The 17,126-nt window shown below is 42.8% G+C and overlaps 1 protein-coding gene across 1 annotated transcript in view; it reads left to right on the top strand.

Moving 5' to 3' along the window:
• SLC4A8 (solute carrier family 4 member 8) overlaps positions 1 to 17,126 on the top strand; it is a 53,753-nt gene that overhangs the window by 14,147 nt on the left and 22,480 nt on the right. Inside the window, exons 10-13 of the mRNA XM_061205260.1 lie at positions 4,019 to 4,193; positions 4,803 to 4,936; positions 6,206 to 6,451; positions 17,001 to 17,106. Of these exons, the coding sequence (XP_061061243.1) occupies positions 4,019 to 4,193; positions 4,803 to 4,936; positions 6,206 to 6,451; positions 17,001 to 17,106 (661 nt within the window). The remainder of the gene's footprint in view (positions 1 to 4,018; positions 4,194 to 4,802; positions 4,937 to 6,205; positions 6,452 to 17,000; positions 17,107 to 17,126) is intronic.

Below are 17,126 nucleotides of genomic sequence, written 5' to 3'. Positions count from 1 at the left end.
TCCCAAGGTGGTGTTTTTTAAGGGAAGGGTCTTGGGTTTGGATTTGATAGAATTTCAGAGTTATGATTTATCCTTTTGACTGTAAAGCCAACAGCTTTCCTCCAAACACATAATCCATGCAGAGGTGAGATCTCATCTTTCTTTCGGTGTCAGAAAGAGGAGAATAAACTAGGCAGTCAGTCACTTATAATCAATTCCACATGGGGGTTTGGGAGCTCATTAGATTGGATCTCAACAGTTATAGAATCTTGGAAATGGTGCCTATCATCCCAAAAGAAAATCCCGTAGAGCCAGGACCGACATACACTTAATCAGCAGCCCCAAGTACCTTTACTCACAAATTCAAATGGGGTTTGAGGAAGTTCTCCCATAATGCTGAGTGAGGAGCTGCTGGAATTGACAAAGCTGAAAGGAAGGGTCATCTGGACGCAGAGCCTCACTGTGCTTACTGTGGGAGATGCTGCCTCTTCCTGAGCTCCGGAACTTTTCCTCAGTCCTCAAGACACATGACCTTCCTCCCCTTGTAGCCTTTTAGGCCAGGTGACCTAATGCTCACATTGGGGATCATAGTTCATGCCAGCTCTGGCTCTTTTCCCAATCTCAAATTACGTAGGGGTGAACGTGAACCTTCCCCTGCAGATGGACATCCTAGAATTTTCTGGGCCTTCCTGGACTTCACCGACTAAAAATGCATTAGCCTGGGCTTTATAATTCTTCATACCTTTAGCTGTGTTTCTTTGAGGTGAGGCACAACCTGGGGGTGCCATCTTCGTCGGATGGAGAGGTATTTAAGATGCGGTAGTGTAGGCTCTAAGAAGGTGGGAAAGGAGGCAAAGTTGAGAACGGTCTGAGTTGTGTATGATCTGACCTGCCAAGCCAGGGCTGAGAAAGTATCTTGGGCCTCCCTGATGTTGACATAGGCCATGATGCCAAGGCATTCCCATACAGAATGAAGAGGAAAGTCTGACTAGAGTGTTCCTAGGCCAGAAGCTTCACAGCAGAGAGGATACTCTGCAAAGGGGTTTTCCAAGGTAGATTTGTGTACCTCACTGGGGAGGCCACGTTTGGGAAGGGTTGATGAAGAGAAGAATCAGGAGCTGCTGTCTCGATGATCGCCCCCCCACACTTCAAACAGGTTTCTTCCAAAGCACAGCAGACAAATGGATGGCTGGCCTGTCCCTAAAGCCCTCCTGAGAGGGCTTCCTAAGTCAGTGCTCCAGAGCCTAGTGACCCTCTACACGGGTAAGTCCTTTCTTGCATCAAGCTTAAATTCATATCCCTGTGTGCCTCCTGCCCATCCCCCCCCACCCAAACTTGAACACCAAGGGTAGTGTTGAAAGGGAAAGGAAGTCTCAAATGTGGAGGGAAGCATCCATGTCTGATTACTATCTGTGCTAGATGTGCTATTACGGTCTGCGTGAGTGAGGGATGAGGCTGACGCCATAAACAGTATTCGGAAATCATTTTGTTAATTTATAGTTATACCATCAATAGGAGCCTCAGATCTTTTCTCTCCCCTTTCAGTCACTAGGCAGACAGATGTCCTTCCTTTCTGTGGCTTCTCATCAATCTGTTTCACATAAATCTTTTGCCCATTACTCACAGACACTCCTCCCTGAATAATGAGCCTGCCTCATCCAGGAGGACCAATCATGGCAGCATCATAGGGTGAGGCTCATTACTGTAGAAGGTGATTCTCCCAGAATAATACCCTTCAGAGGAAGGTCATTGGTGATTGGGAGGTGATATTCACACGGTACTAAAGATGCTATGTTGGCTAAGGACCTAGAAACACTTGAATCTTGCCCCAGACTAATCACGGTTGCCTGTAAGGACCTTGAGGGGCTATCCACTCAGAGGAGAAAGCAGGACCAAGTGACATTTTATTACAAACTGTCCCAAATGTCCCAAACGCTGAGGCGGAACTCTTATGCTCTAGGTTAGACCCTGTGGATGGCTCCTTACCTCAGCTAGGTTTGCCAGACAGGCTAAAACCAAAGCAGATCACAAGGCTGGCTTTGCCTTTCTCCCCTAAACCCAGACCCAGACTGTGATGTTACTGCTGTAAGGTGAAGAAGGATGAATCCCAACTGTGCCCCTCAAACCAGAGGAAAAGAGCAAGTGGGTCAAATAGAACAGCATGTGCCCTGTGTCCACCTGCTAGATGAGAGAGGGAGCTTCTGAATGGGGAAAGAGAGCTGGCTGGGCCTTCTCCCCTGGCATACAGGTCCCAGGCCTTGTGGGACATGAGGGCAAAGAGAAAGAAAGAGCTAGCCAAGCCTCCTTTCATGAGAGAGTAGCTTGGTTTTCGGTTTTTTGTTTTTGTTTTTTTAGTTTTTTATTATAGAAAATTTCAAACATAAACAAGAAGAGAGGACAGTGTAATGAACCCCCCACGTGACCATCAATAGTTATCAACATTTTGCCCATCTTGTTTCACCTATTTCTCCCCCACTTAATTGTTTTGTTTTTATGTTTTCTAGATTAATTTAAACCACATCACCAGTAGCATGTCATTTCCCCTGTAACTACTTGAGCAGGTATCCCTGTCCGATAAGGACATTTTGAAAAACAGCTATCATGCCATTATGAAATCTAACAAAATTAACAATAATTCTTTAAATTGTCTCATGCTCCGTCCATATTCACCTTTTTGTGGTTGTCTTAGCGACATCTTTTTAGAGTTCATTTGTTTGATATAGGATCCAATGGAGGTTTGCATTTGGTTTTTGTGTTCCCATTCTGTAACAGCTCTCCTTTTTTTTCCTGTGTCATTCATGTGTAGAAGAAACTAGGTAATTTGTCCTGTAGAACGCTGAATGGCTCTCTTTGTTACTCACCTAACAGCTTTTACCCTGGTGCAGCGATTCCACTCTTAGAAAAAGTGCCCCAGTCTGGGAATACTCCTCCTCCTTGGTGTAGGACACCTTGCTCTTGATCTGTCTCATGCTTGGGAAGTGGAGAGGGGTCCTGAAGTCCTGCCGCCAAGTCCTGTTAATTCTGCCTCCTGATTAGCCCTTGAATACACACACTTCTCCTCTTTCCAATCCACAGCCTCCAGTCTTGCCCTACGTTCCACTCATTACACCCCCCATCAGAGTGATCCTCCCAGAATGCCTGCTTACTTATACTGCTTCGCTGTTTACAGTCCTTCAGTACTTGACACACAATTGGGATAAAGTTCTAATTCCTTTTTTACAAGGCCTTTGTGACTCAGCTTTTCCAGCATCTCCAGCCTTGTCTGTTGGTATTTGCCCCTCACACTGTCTTATCCAGCCATAACTCTTTGAGCGCCTTGAGCCTGCCATGCGCTCTCATCCCTAGGTGTCGTCCATGCCAGCCCCTCTGCCTCATCTGGCTAACTCCTGGTTCACGCTCCATTCCCCACTGCAATGCCCGTTCCTGTTCTTCGCTGCCATTTGCTCCCTCACAACACTGCCTGTCCCCTGCACTAGATTGTTGGTCCTAGAGAGAAGGGCTGTGTTTGCCTTGCTACTGCTGCATCTCCAATACCTGGCACAGTGCCTGGCATGAAGTATCTGCTACTACTTGTCAACTGCATGAATGAATTATTATGCTAATTTCTCAAGAGTAAGGTGGGTAGTTGTTCAGAGTAAGAAAGTGCATGTGATAGGGGCTTTTTATCTAGAAAATGTATAATAAAACTAACAATTTTAATACCCTGATGCTTTTGTACCTTTCTTCCTAACATCTCAGAACTTGAAGTTTGAAGCTAATACTTAATTTCATGTTGAATTTTGGGAACTTTTTACTGAATGGGTAATATGCACACCCAAATTAATTCCTTTTATGCTTGGGATAATCATTCGAACTCATGCCCTTGTTTGCAGATAGAATCCGTGCTGGCCCCAGAGAGATCTCTTGAACTTGGGGTCACATTGAAGCCAAAATATTACCTCTATTCAGAGCACATTTGAAGTGCTTTCAGATGTGTGCTGTTGACACGCTTTCCTGGGAGAGGGACTGTGTTAGAGGCCTGTCTGCCATGTTTCTGCAGGCTATTTGGGGGCTTGGTGCTGGACATCAAGCGGAAGGCCCCCTGGTACTGGAGCGACTACCGGGATGCACTCAGCTTACAGTGTTTGGCCTCCTTTCTGTTCCTGTACTGCGCCTGCATGTCACCTGTCATCACCTTTGGGGGACTGCTCGGAGAAGCCACTGAGGGGCGCATAGTAAGAACTTTTAACCACTTCTGATGGTCCCAAACAAGAGTAAAAATTTCGTGATGGCAGCCAAGCCCACTGGGGGGGAAAATTCCCTGGGCGAGGACTGAGGAGATTGGATTCTTCCTACTGAATTACTGTGGTCTTCTGACTTCATGCCAGCCAGCAACACAGCTCTCCCTTTAGAACAGACCCTCTTCTGCTTGAATATCAATTTCAGTAACTGATTGCCCAGTTGCATTGCCCATTGCTCCAAGGATGGAAAATGATATATCAATGTCATATGCAAATAAGATTTAAGGTGACTCTGTATGACAGCCCATAGTGTGAATGGTATCATTGTGCTTTTCTATGTATATTTATAAATACTGAATTGAGTCATGCAGAACAGGACTTAGTTAAGGAATCATATGTGGATGGATTTGGGCACCTGAATTATCAAAGTGGTATCCGTTTAGAGGAGGATTAGACTGTGTACACATCACTCTTGCTAAGACGAAATACAAGCAAATGACTTGTCAGGCACACCGGAGAGCTGAGTTGGGGATGAACATAAGCCTGCATCACTCACTGCAGCTGGGCTGTGGACTCAGAGATAATCTTTTCTTCCCCTCTCAGAGTGCAATTGAATCCTTGTTTGGCGCCTCCATGACTGGGATTGCCTATTCCTTGTTTGCCGGACAGGCTCTCACCATCCTTGGAAGTACTGGGCCAGTGCTTGTGTTTGAAAAGATTTTGTTCAAATTCTGCAAGTAAGACGTTTGGTTTTCTGAAAACTCTATCTGGATGTGTTAGTGTGCTGTTAGGGTTGAATGCCAGGGTCCTAGGTGAGTATAAGTAGGCGAAGAACATTGTTTGGTCTGTTGCCCTGCCCCCAGGTAGGACCATACCTAAAATAGCAGATCTTTTAGCCTTAAAGAGCTTTATTAATGTCTTTCAACCACTATTGAAGTCTTGACTTTTTATCTTTAAAAACACTTTCCCTAGCTAATCCAAACCCCTCCATTTCCATTTCCAATTTTTTAAAATTTTATTAATTTTTATTGGAGTATGGTTGCTTTACACTGTTGTGTTAGCCTCCACTGCACAACAAAATGAATCAGCCATACACATACAGATATACCCTCCCTTTTGGACTTCCCTCCCATTTAGGTTACCGCAGTGCATTAGGTAGAGTTCCCTGTGCTATACAGTATGTCCAGTCAATTTTTATTTAAAAATTAAAAAAAAATTTTTTTTATTGTATAGATATTTTCTTTTTTAATTTTAAATTGGAGTATAGTTGATTTACAATGTTGTGTTAGTTTCAGGTGTACAGAAAAGTGATTCAGTTATACGTATACGTACATTCATTCTTTTTTAGGTTCTTTTCTCATATAGGTTATCACAGAATATTGAGTAGAGTTCCCTGTGCTATACAGTAGGTCCTTGTTGATTATCCGTCTTATATACAGTAGTGTATGTATGTTCATCCCAAGCTCCTGAGTTATCCCTCCCTCCCACGTTTCCCCTTTGGTATCCATAAGTTTGTTTTCGATATCTGTCTGTTCCAGTCAATTTTAAATTTGACCTAATACTCCCTTTTCATATTGTTTATGGTGATGAGGGTCAGCAATGCCCTCGTTTCCCTTCTTTTCCTATAAAGTCTTTTTCTTTCATTTCGTATTAGAAGTAGGAGCATGTGGAACAAGGGCCAGCTCCTTTTTCTTAACTGCGAGAATAGGATCTTAATCACGTCGGGCAGTGATGGCAGAAGTGTGTGGCGGACAGTTTCCACCTCCTCCACTGTCTCTGTCCTTGCTGTGGCAAATACCACCCGTAAAGCAAATCTTTGTCACACCGTCCCAGGGCAGCCTTCAGGAGTGAAATGCAGTCAGAATTAGGGACAAACTGGGTTGCAGTACTGGAAGTGATAATAAGAGATGAACTAACCACGTTTCTGACCCTTTGCCTGTAATGCAATGGGTCAGAATGTAATGCCATCCACCACTGATTTTTTATGAACTTTGGTTTTGTTTCAGAGACTATGCTCTTTCATACCTCTCCCTGCGAGCTTGTATCGGACTGTGGACCGCCTTCCTGTGTATTGTCCTTGTGGCAACTGACGCCAGTTCCCTTGTCTGCTACATTACCCGCTTCACTGAAGAAGCGTTTGCCTCCCTGATTTGCATTATTTTCATCTATGAAGCAATAGAAAAGCTGATTCACCTGGCAGAGACCTACCCCATCCACATGCACAGTCACCTGGACCACCTTAGCCTGTATTAGTAAGTATGCTTTCTGCTTCTTCTTTTTTTAAAAAATAAAGTGAAGGACCTGAGTATAATGGCTGAACTAGTGTGCCAGGCAGTACTTGTAGCTTCTGTTAAGGAAGTATCTTGGCCCTCTGGGAAACAGAGCTCAGACATGATGTGGAGACCTGGGGGCCTGCCAGAGGAGAACAGTCAAAAGTGATGATGGGGAAGATGGATTAAGAGTGAAACTCAGAGGGGACTTGAGAAATGCTTTCCAGAGCATGTCTTTTGGGTCCAGGCATTGAGACAAAAGTAGGCTGCAAATGTAGCAGGGAGAATTCAAGTTAGTTGTTGGGAAGAACTTCTTTTGCAAGGACTTGTGAGGCCTTGGACCACATCAAGATCTCTGTAAGTACATATAGGCTACTCTTAGGAATTATTAGGTAGAGAATATTAATAATTCCTTACAGATCACAGGTCTCTTACTCTGTATGCTAAAGATCTAGAAATCTACTTACTTACCTAGATTTCAACTCAAGAGATTGTATTTTCTTCGGTTATTCAATATGGTTTGGATCAGTTGGAAAAGGGACACAGTATTTGGCTGTGTTTTCAACCCTCTAGGAGAGTCTGGTCCTATAAACGTTTATTCTCTGGAATAGTGTTCTCCAAATGATGACTAAATAGCATTCTCCTCATCCTTTCGCTTTGAACATCAAGTTCCCTCCTTCTGGCTGTACCATTCTGATGTGGAAGGTCTGGTTGTGAAGTGAACAATGTCAATCTGAAACTGCCTGGGCAGAAGGCACACTGCATGGAAGTGCCTGCCCACCAGCCACAGATACACTTCTCTAGATTCTAGCTATCCTTTCATTCACCCTTTAAAAATCAGGACTCATAAAACATGCATTAGAATTTAAAAATGATTGTATTACAGAATAATCACCATGAGGGAGTATAATCTTTGAAGCCTAGTGGATTGCTGATTGGCATTAGAGTTCTGGATTGCCCATTGGCATTGGAGTAAGGTTCATTCTTTGACCTTTTTTAATCATTCATTTATTCATTTAACAAATATTTGTTGAGCACCTACTATGTGCCAGGCACTGTTTAGGCTCTGGAAACATAATGGTGAACATGACAGACAAAGGATCTACCCTCATGAGGCTTATATTCTAGTGGGAGAAGACAGACAAAAGTGACCAGCTCTGGACTGAGTAGACTTTGAATCTGGATACTGTAGTTCTTTGTTAATAAAGCTCAAGATGGTATTTTTCTTATATTTCCGTTGCATTCCACTGTCGATTCATATAGAGCTGATATGAAGCTAGAACTCCCCAACTCTTCAAGTGATTTTATGTTAATATGTGTGGAACTGATTTTTTAAATAGACTTAATTTTTTAAAAAAATAAATTTATTTATTTATTTAGGCTGCATTGGGGTTTTTTTTGTTTTTTTTTCTTTTTAACATTTTTATTGAAGTATAATTGCTTTACAGTGGTGTGTTAGTTTCTGCTTTATAACAAAGTGAATCAGTTATACATATACATATATCCCCATATCTCTTTGCTCTTGCATCTCCCTCCCTATCCCACCCTTCTAGCTGGTCACAAAGCACTGAGCTGATCTCCCTGTGCTATGCGACTGCTTCCCACTAGCTATCTATTTTACATTTGGTAGTGTATATATGTCCATATATACACTACCACTCTCTCACTTTGTCCCAGCTTACCCTTCCCCCTCCCCGTGTCCTCAAGTCTATTCTCTAGTAGGTCTGCATCTTTATTCCCGTCTTGCCCCTAGGTTCTTCATGACCATTTTTTTTTTTTTTTTTTTTAGATTCCGTATATATGTGTTAGCGTACGGTATTTGTTTTTCTCCTTCTGACTTACTTCACTCTGTATGACAGACCCTAGGTCCATCCACCTCACTACAAATAACTCAATTTCGTTTCTTTTTATGGCTGAGTAATATTCCATTGTATATATGTGCCACATCTTCTTTATCCATTCATCTGTCGATGGACACTTAGGTTGCTTCCAAGTCCTGGCTGTTGTAAATAGAGCTGCAATGAACATTGTGGTACATGACTCTTTTTGAATTATGGTTTTCTCAGGGTATATGCCCAGTAGTGAGATGCTGGGTCGTATGGTAGTTCTATTTTTAGTTTTTTAAGGAACCTCCGTACTGTTCTCCATAGTGGCTGTATCAATTTACATTCCCACCAACAGTGCAAGAGGGTTCCTTTTTCTCCACACCCTCTCCAGCATTTATTGTTTGTAGATTTTTGATGATGGCCATTCTGACCGGTGTGAGGTGATACCTCATTGTAGTTTTTTTTTTTTTTTTTTTTTTATGGCTGTGTTGGGTCTTCGTTTCTGTGCGAGGGCTTTCTTCTAGTTGTGGCAAGCGGGGGCCACTCTTCATCGAGGTGCGCAGGCCTCTCACTATCGCGGCCTCTCTTGTTGCGGAGCACAGGCTCCAGACGCGCAGGCTCAGTAATTGTGGCTCACAGGCCCAGTTGCTCCGCGGCATGTGGGATCTTCCCAGACCAGGGCTCGAACCCGTGTCCCCTGCATTGGCAGGCGGATTCTCAACCACTGCGCCACCAGGGAAGCCCCTCATTGTAGTTATGATTTGCATTTCTCTAATGATTAGTGATGTTGAGCATTCTTTCATGTGTTTGTTCGCAGTCTGTATATCTTCTTTGGAGAAATGTCTATTTAGGTCTTCTGCCCATTTTTGGATTAGGTTGTTTGTTTTTTTGATATTGAGCTGCATGAGCTGCTTGTAAATTTTGGAGATTAATCCTTTGTCAGTCGCTTCATTTGCAAAAATTTTCTCCCATTCTGAGGGTTGTCTTTTCGTCTTGTTTATGGTTTCCTTGGCTGTGCAAAAGCTTTTAAGTTTCATTAGGTCCCATTTGTTTATTTGTGTTTTTATTTCCATTTCTCTAGGAGCTGGGTCAAAAAGGATCTTGCTGTGATTTATGTCATAGAGTGTTCTGCCTATGTTTTCCTCTGAGAGTTTGATAGTGTCTGGCCTTACATTTAGGTCTTTAATCCATTTTGAGTTTATTTTTGTGTATGGTGTTAGGGAGTGTTCTAATTTCATTGTTTTACATGTAGCTGTCCAGTTTTCCCAGCACCACTTCTTGAAGAGGCTGTCTTTTCTCCACTGTATATTCTTGCCTCCTTTATCAAAGAGAAGGTGACCATATGTGCGTGGGTTTACCTCTGGGCTTTCTATCCTGTTCCATTGATCTATATTTCTGTTTTTGTGCCAGTACCATACTGTCTTGATTACTGTAGCTTTGTAGTATAGTCTGAAGTCCGGGAGCCTGATTCCCCCAGCTCCGTTTTTCTTTCTCAAGATTGCTTTGGCTATTCAGGGTCTTTTGTGTTTCCATACAAATTGTGAAATTTTTTGTTCTAGTTCTGTGAAAAATGCCAGCGATAGTTTGATAGGAATTGCATTGAATCTGTAGATTGCTTTGGGTAGTATAGTCATTTTCACAATGTTGATTCTTCCAATCCAAGAACATGGTGTAGCTCTCCATCTATTTGTATCATCTTTAATTTCTTTCATCAGTGTCTTTTAATTTTCTGCATACAGGTCTTTTGTCTCCTTAGGTAGGTTTATTCCTAGGTATTTTATTCTTTTTGTTGCAATGGTAAATGGGAGTGTTTTCTTAATTTCACTTTCAGATTTTTCATCATTAGTGTATAGAAATGCAAGAGATTTCTGTGCGTTAATTTTGTATCCTGCTACTTTACCAAATTCATTGATTAGCTCTAGTAGTTTTCTGGTAGCATCTTTAGGATTCTCTATGTATAGTATCATGTCATCTGCAAACAGTGACAGCGTTACTTCTTGTTTTCCAATTTGGCTTCCTTTTATTTCTTTTTCTTCTCTGATTGCTGTGGCTGAAACTTCCAAAACTATGTTGAATAATGGTGGTGAGAGTGGGCAACCTTGTCTTGTTCCTGATCTTAGTGGAAATGGTTTCAGTTTTTCACGATTGAGGATGATGTTGGCTGTGGGTTTGTCATATATGCCCTTTATTATGTTGAGGTAAGTTCCCTCTATGCCTACTTTCTGGAGGGTTTTTATCGTAAATGGGTGTTGAATTTTGTCGAAAGCTTTCTCTGCATCTATTGAGATGATCATATGGTTTTTCTCCTTCAATTTGTTAATGTGGTGTATCACATTGATTGATTTGCGTATATTGAAGAATCCTTGCATTCCTGGGATAAACCCCACTTGATCATCGTGTATGATCCTTTTAATGTGCTGTTGGATTCTGTTTGCTAGTATTTTGTTGAGGATTTTTGCATCTGTGTTCTTCAGTGCTTTTGGCCTGTAGTTTTCTTTTTTTGTGACATCTTTGTCTGGTTTTGGTATCAGGGTGATGGTGGCCTCACAGAATGAGTTTGGGAGTGTTCCTCCCTCTGCTGTATTTTGGAAGAGTTTGAGAAGGATAGGTGTTAGCTCTCCTCTAAATGTTTGATAGAATTCACCTGTGAAACCATCTGGTCCTGGGCTTTTGTTTGTTGGAAGATTTTTAATCACAGTTTCAATTTCAGTGCTTGTGATTTGTCTGTTTATATTTTCTATTTCTTCCTGGTTCCGTCTTGGAAGGTTGTGCTTTTCTAAGAATTTGTCCATTTCTTCCAGGTTGTCCATTTTATTGGCATATAGTTGCTTGAAGTATCTCTCATGATCCTTTGTATTTCTGCAGTGTCAGTTGTTACTTCCCCTTTTTCATTTCTAATTCTATTGATTTGGTCTTCTCCCTTTTTTTCTTGATGAGTCTGTCTAATGGTTTATCAATTTTGTTTATCTTCTCAAAGAACCAGCTTTTAGTTTTATTGATCTTTGCTATCGTTTCATTTCTTTTTCATTTATTTCTGATCTGATCTTTATGATTTCTTTCCTTCTGCTAACTTTGGGGATTTTTGTTCTTCTTTCTCTAATTGCTTTAGGTGTAAGGTTAGGTTGTTTATTTGAGATGTTTCTTGTTTCTTAAGGTAGGATTGTATTGCTATAAACTTCCCTCTTAGAACTGCTTTTGCTGCATCCCATAGGTTTTGGGTTGTCGTGTTTTCATTGTCATTTGTTTCTAGGTATTTTTTGATTTCCTCTTTGGTTTCTTCAGTGATCTCTTGGTTATTAAGTAGTGTATTGTTTAGCCTCCATGTGTTTGTATTTTTTACAGACTTTTTTCCTGTAATTGATATCTAGTCTCATAGCGTTGTGGTCGGAAAAGATACTTGGTACGATTTCAATTTCCTTAAATTTACCAAGGCTTGATTTGTGACCCAAGATATGATCTATCCTGGAGAATGTTCCACGAGCACTTGAGAAGAAAGTGTATTCTGTTGTTTTTGGATGGAATGCCCTATAAATATCAATTAAGTCCATCTTGTTTAATGTATCATTTAAAGCTTGTGTTTCCTTATTTATTTTCATTTTGGATGATCTGTCCATTGGTGAAAGTGGGGTGTTAAAGTCCCCTGCTATGATTGTGTTACTGTCAATTTCCCCTTTTATGGCTGTTAGTATTTGCCTCATGTACTGAGGTGCTCCTATGTTGGGTGCATAAATATTTACAATTGTTATATCTTCTTCTTGGATTGATCCCTTGATCATTATGTAGTGTCCTTCTTTGTCTCTTGTAATAGTCTTTGTTTTAAAGTCTATTTTGTCTGATGTGAGAATTGCTACCCCAGCTTTCTTTTGATTTCCGTTTGCATGGAATATCTTGTTCCATCCCCTCACTTTCAGTCTGTATGTGTCCCTAGGTCTGAAGTGGGTCTCTTGTAGACAGCATATGTACGGGTCTTGTTTTTGTATCCATTCAGCCAGTCTGTGTCTTTTGGTTGGAGCATTTAATCCATTTACATTTAAGGTAATTATCGATATGTATGTTCCTATTACCATTTTCTTAATTGTTTTGGGTTTGTTGTTGTAGGTGTTTTCCTTCTCTTGTATTTCCTGCCTAGAGAAGTTCCTTTAGCATTTGTTGTAAAGCTGGTTTGGTGGTGCTGAATTCTCTTAGCTTTTGCTTGTCTGTAAAGGTTTTAATTTCTCTGTCAAATCTGAATGAAATCCTTGCTGGATAGAGTAATCTTGGTTGTAGGTTTTTCCCTTTCATCACTTTAAATATATCCTGCCACTCCCTTCTGGCTTGCAGAGTTTCTGCTGAAAGATCAGCTGTTAACCTTATGGGGATTCCCTTGTGTGTTATTTGTTGTTTTTCCCTCGCTGCTTTTAATATTTTTTCTTTGTATTTAATTTTTGATAGTTTGATTAATATGTGTCTTGGCGTGTTTCTCCTTGGATTTATCCTCTATGGGACTCTCTGTGCTTCCTGAACTTGATTAACTATTTCCTTTCCCATATTAGGGAAGTTTTCAACTATAATCTCTTCAAATATTTTCTCAGTCCCTTTCGTTTTCTCTTCTTCTTCTGGGACCCCTATAAGTCGAATGTTGGTGCGTTTAATATTGTCCCAGAGTTCTCTGAGACTGTCCTCAATTCTTTTCATTCTTTTTTCTTTATTCTGCTCTGCAGTAGTTATTTCTACTATTTTATCTTCCAGGTCACTTATCTGTTCTTCTGCCTCAGTTATTCTGCTATTGATCCCTTCTAGAGAATTTTTAATTTCATTTATTGTGTTGTTCATGATTGTTTCTTTGCTCTTTAGTTCTTCTAGGTCCTTGTTAAACGTTTCTTATATTTTCTCCATTCTATTTCCAAGATTTTGGATCACCTTTACCATCATTATTCTAAATTCTTTTTCAGGGAGACTGCCTATTTCCTCTTCATTTGTTAGGTCTGGTGGGTTTTTACCTTGCTCCTTCATCTGCTGTGTGTTTCTCTGTCTTCTCATTTTGCTTAACTTACTGTGTTTGGGGTCTCCTTTTCGCAGGCTGCACGTTCGTAGTTCCCCTTGTTTTTGGTGTCTGCCCACAGTGGCTAAGGTTGGTTCAGTGGGTTGTGTAGGCTTCCTGGTGGAGGGGACTAGTGCATGTGTTCTGGTTGATGAGGCTGGATCTTGTCTTTCTGGTGGGCAGGTCCACGTCTGATGGTGTGTTTTGGGGTGTCTGTGACCTTATTATGATTTTAGGCAGCCTCTCTGCTAATGGGTGGGGTTGTGTTCCTGTCTTGCTAGTTGTTTGGCATGGGGTGTCCAGCACTGTAGCTTGCTGGTCGTTGAGTGGAGCTGGGTCTTGGCGTTGAGATGGAGATCTCTGGGAGATTTTCGCCGTTTGATATTACGTGGAGCTGGGAGGTCTCTGGTGGACCAATGTCCCGAACTTGGCTCTCCCACCTCAGAGGCACAGCCCTGACGCCTGGCCAGAGCACCAAGAGCCTGGCATCCACACGGATCAGAATAAAAGGGAGAAAAAAAAGAAAGAAAGGAAGAAAAAGATAAAATAAAATAAAGAGTTATTAAAATAAAAAACCAAAAATAATTATTAAAAAATTTTTTTTAAGTAATTAAAAAAAAAAGAAAAAGATCAACCAAACCAAAAAACAAATTCACCAATGATAACAAGCACTGAAAACTACACTAAAAACAAAAAACAAAAAAAAAATGGACAAACAGAACCCTAGGACAAATGGTAAAAGCAAAGCTATACAGACAAAATCACACACAGAAGCATACGCATACACACTCACAAAAAGAGAAAAAGGGGAAAAATATATATATATCGTTGCTCCCAAAGTCCACCTCCTCAATTTGGGATGATTCGTTGTCTATTCAGGTATTCCACAGATGCAGGTACATCAAGTTGATTGTGGAGATTTAATCTGCTGCTCCTGAGGCTGCTGGGAGAGATTTCCCTTTCTCTTCTTTGTTCGCACAGCTCCCGGGGTTCAGCTTTGGATTTGGCCCTGCCTCTGCGTGTAGGTCGCCTGAGGGCATCTGTTCTTCGCTCAGACAGGACAGGGTTAAAGGAGCAGCTGATTAGGGGGCTCTGGCTCACTCAGGCTGAGGGGAGGGAGGGGTACGGATGCGGGGCAAGCCTGCGACGGCAGAGGCCGGCGTGACGTTGCAGCAGCCTGAGGCGCGCCGTGCGTTCTCCCGGGGAAGTTGTCCCCGGATCACGGGAGCCTGGCAGTGGCGGGCTGCACAGGCTCCCGGGAGGGGAGGTGTGGAGAGTGACCTGTGCTCGCACACAGGCTTCTTGGTGGCGGCAGCAGCAGCCTTAGCGTCCCATGCCTGTCTCTGGGGTCCGCCCTGAGAGCCGCGGCTCGCGCCTGTCTCTGGAACTCCTTTAAGCAGCGCTCTTAATCCCCTCTCCTCTCACACCAGGAAACAAAGAGGCAAGAAAAAGTCTCTTGCCTCTTCGGCAGCTCCGGACTTTTTCCCGGACTCCCTCCCAGCTAGCTGTGGTGCACTAGCCCCCTTCAGGCTGTGTTCACGCAGCCAACCGCAGTCCTCTCCCTGGGATCCGACCGAAGCCCGAGCCTCAGCTCCCAGGTCCCGCCCGCCCCGGCGGGTGAGCAGACAGGCCTCTTGGGCTGGTGAGTGCTGCTCGGCACCGATCCTCTGTGCGGGAATCTCTCCCCTTTGCCTTCCGCACCCCTGTTGCTGCGCTCTCCTCCGTGGCTCCAAAGCTTCCCCCCCACCACCTCCCGTCTTCACCAGTGAAGGGGCTTCCTAGTGTGTGGAAACTTTTCCTCCTTCACGGCTCCCTCCCAGAGGTGCAGGTCCCATCCCTACTCTTTTGTCTCTGTGTTTTCTTTTTTCTTTTGCCCTACCCAGGTATGTGGGGAGTTTCTTGCCTTTTGGGAGGTCTGAGGTCTTCTGCCAGCGTTCAGTAGGTGTTCTGTAGGAGTTGTTCCACATGTAGATGTATTTCTGATGTATTTGTGGGGGGGAAGGTGATCTCCACGTCTTACTCTTCCGCCATCTTGAAGCTCCTCCTCGCTGCTTTGGGTCTTCATTGCTGGGCGTGGGCTTTCTCTAGTTGCGGCGAGCAGGGGCTACTCTCCGTTGTGGTGCACAGGCTTCTCATTGAGGTGGCTTCTCTTGTTGTGGAGCACGGGTTCTAGGTTCACAGGCTTCAGTAGTTGTGACACACAGGTTTAGTTGCTCCACGGCATGTGGGATCTTCCCAGACCAGGGCTTGAACCCGTGTCCCCTGCATTGGCAGGCGGATTCTTAACCACTGTGCCACCGGGGAAGTCCCTAAATAGACTTAATTTTTTAAGAGCAAGTTTTAGAATCACAGCAGAATTGAGCCGAAAGTACAGAGAGTTCCCACACACCCACTGCGCTCACACGCACAGCCTCCCCCACTATCAACATCCCTCACCAGAGTGGCATGTTTGTTGCAGTCAATGACAGATCATTATTACCCAAAGTCCAGAGTTTACATTAGGGTTCACTCTTGGCATTGTACATTCTGTGGATTTTGACAAATGTATAATGACATATCTGCCACTGTAGTATCCTACAGAATAGTTTCCCTGCCCTAAAAATCCTCTGTGCTCTTCATATTTATCCCTCCCCATCACCCCAACCCCTGGCAACCACTGATCTTTTTACTCCGTAGTTTTGCCTTTTCTACAATGTCATATAGTTGTGATGAAACAGTACGTAGGCTTTTCAGGTTGGCTTCATTCTCTTCGTAATACACACTTAAAGGTCTTCTATGTCTTTCCATGGCTTGATAGCTCGTTTCTTTTTAGCACTGAGTAATAGTCCATTGTCTAGATGTACTACAGTACATCCATTCACCTACTGAAGGACATCTTTGTTGTTTCCAAGTTTGGAATTGATTTTTTTATACCTAAATGTAGGACTTTATGGCTTTCCCTATTTTCATTTTGTTGATTTCCTCCTATTGTTATTACCTATTGAGATCTTTTTGAATTTTAATTCTGTGATGCTATATCCTTAGAAGGCATGCTCATTAAAATCAGAGATGAAACAAAGTTGATGGGAATGGCTGTATCAGTTGAGAATACTGGGAGGCAGTTCAGGAGTGAAGCATGCTGGGACTGGGAAGCAACATGGTGGCCATTGGGACAGGTCTGGTCTGCTCTGGTTTGGATGCGAGACGAGGCCGGGGGAAGCCAGGGAATGGTCAAGATAGTGCGATATTACCAGGGATAATGTAGCTTCCGTCATAATTCCAAGAGGCTCTGATTTTTAGAGCAAGAATGTGATGCAGGTTTAAGGAGCAGGATACTTAGGCTTGGGGAGGCTGTTGAGAGCTGAATGGTGTATCCGGTCCTCCTTGCTATGTAGAGTGAATTTCATAGGAAGAGCCTAAGAGATAGAAACTAAACAAGGAAACTACCACATCAGATGCCAAACTTGGTTGTCAGCACAATTTAATCCAAGACCCACATGCCGATTTGAGCCCAATTTTAGTAATGATTGACTGAAAAATCAGAGTGTGATTGGGTCTCAATGAATAGGACCAACCTCAGGGATCTGAAGTGGGCAAAGGAGAAATAATGTGGGCTTTGGCAGTGCCTGTAGCCCTGTCATGGCTAGAAATATTTAATTGAATACTTGACTACTTCCCTTAGGAATCTTTTTTCTTCTCCCCTCAGCTGCAGGTGTACTCTCCCAGAGAATCCAAACAATCACACCTTACAGTACTGGAAGGACCACAACATCGTGACAACAGAAGTCCACTGGGCCAACCTGACTGTTAGTGTAAGTCTGGGCGCTGCCAG

This window comes from Eubalaena glacialis, chromosome 11 (assembly GCF_028564815.1).
Source record: "Eubalaena glacialis isolate mEubGla1 chromosome 11, mEubGla1.1.hap2.+ XY, whole genome shotgun sequence".
NCBI classification, from domain to species: Eukaryota; Metazoa; Chordata; class Mammalia; order Artiodactyla; family Balaenidae; genus Eubalaena; species Eubalaena glacialis.
This window is presented reverse-complemented; position numbering and strand designations above follow the sequence as displayed.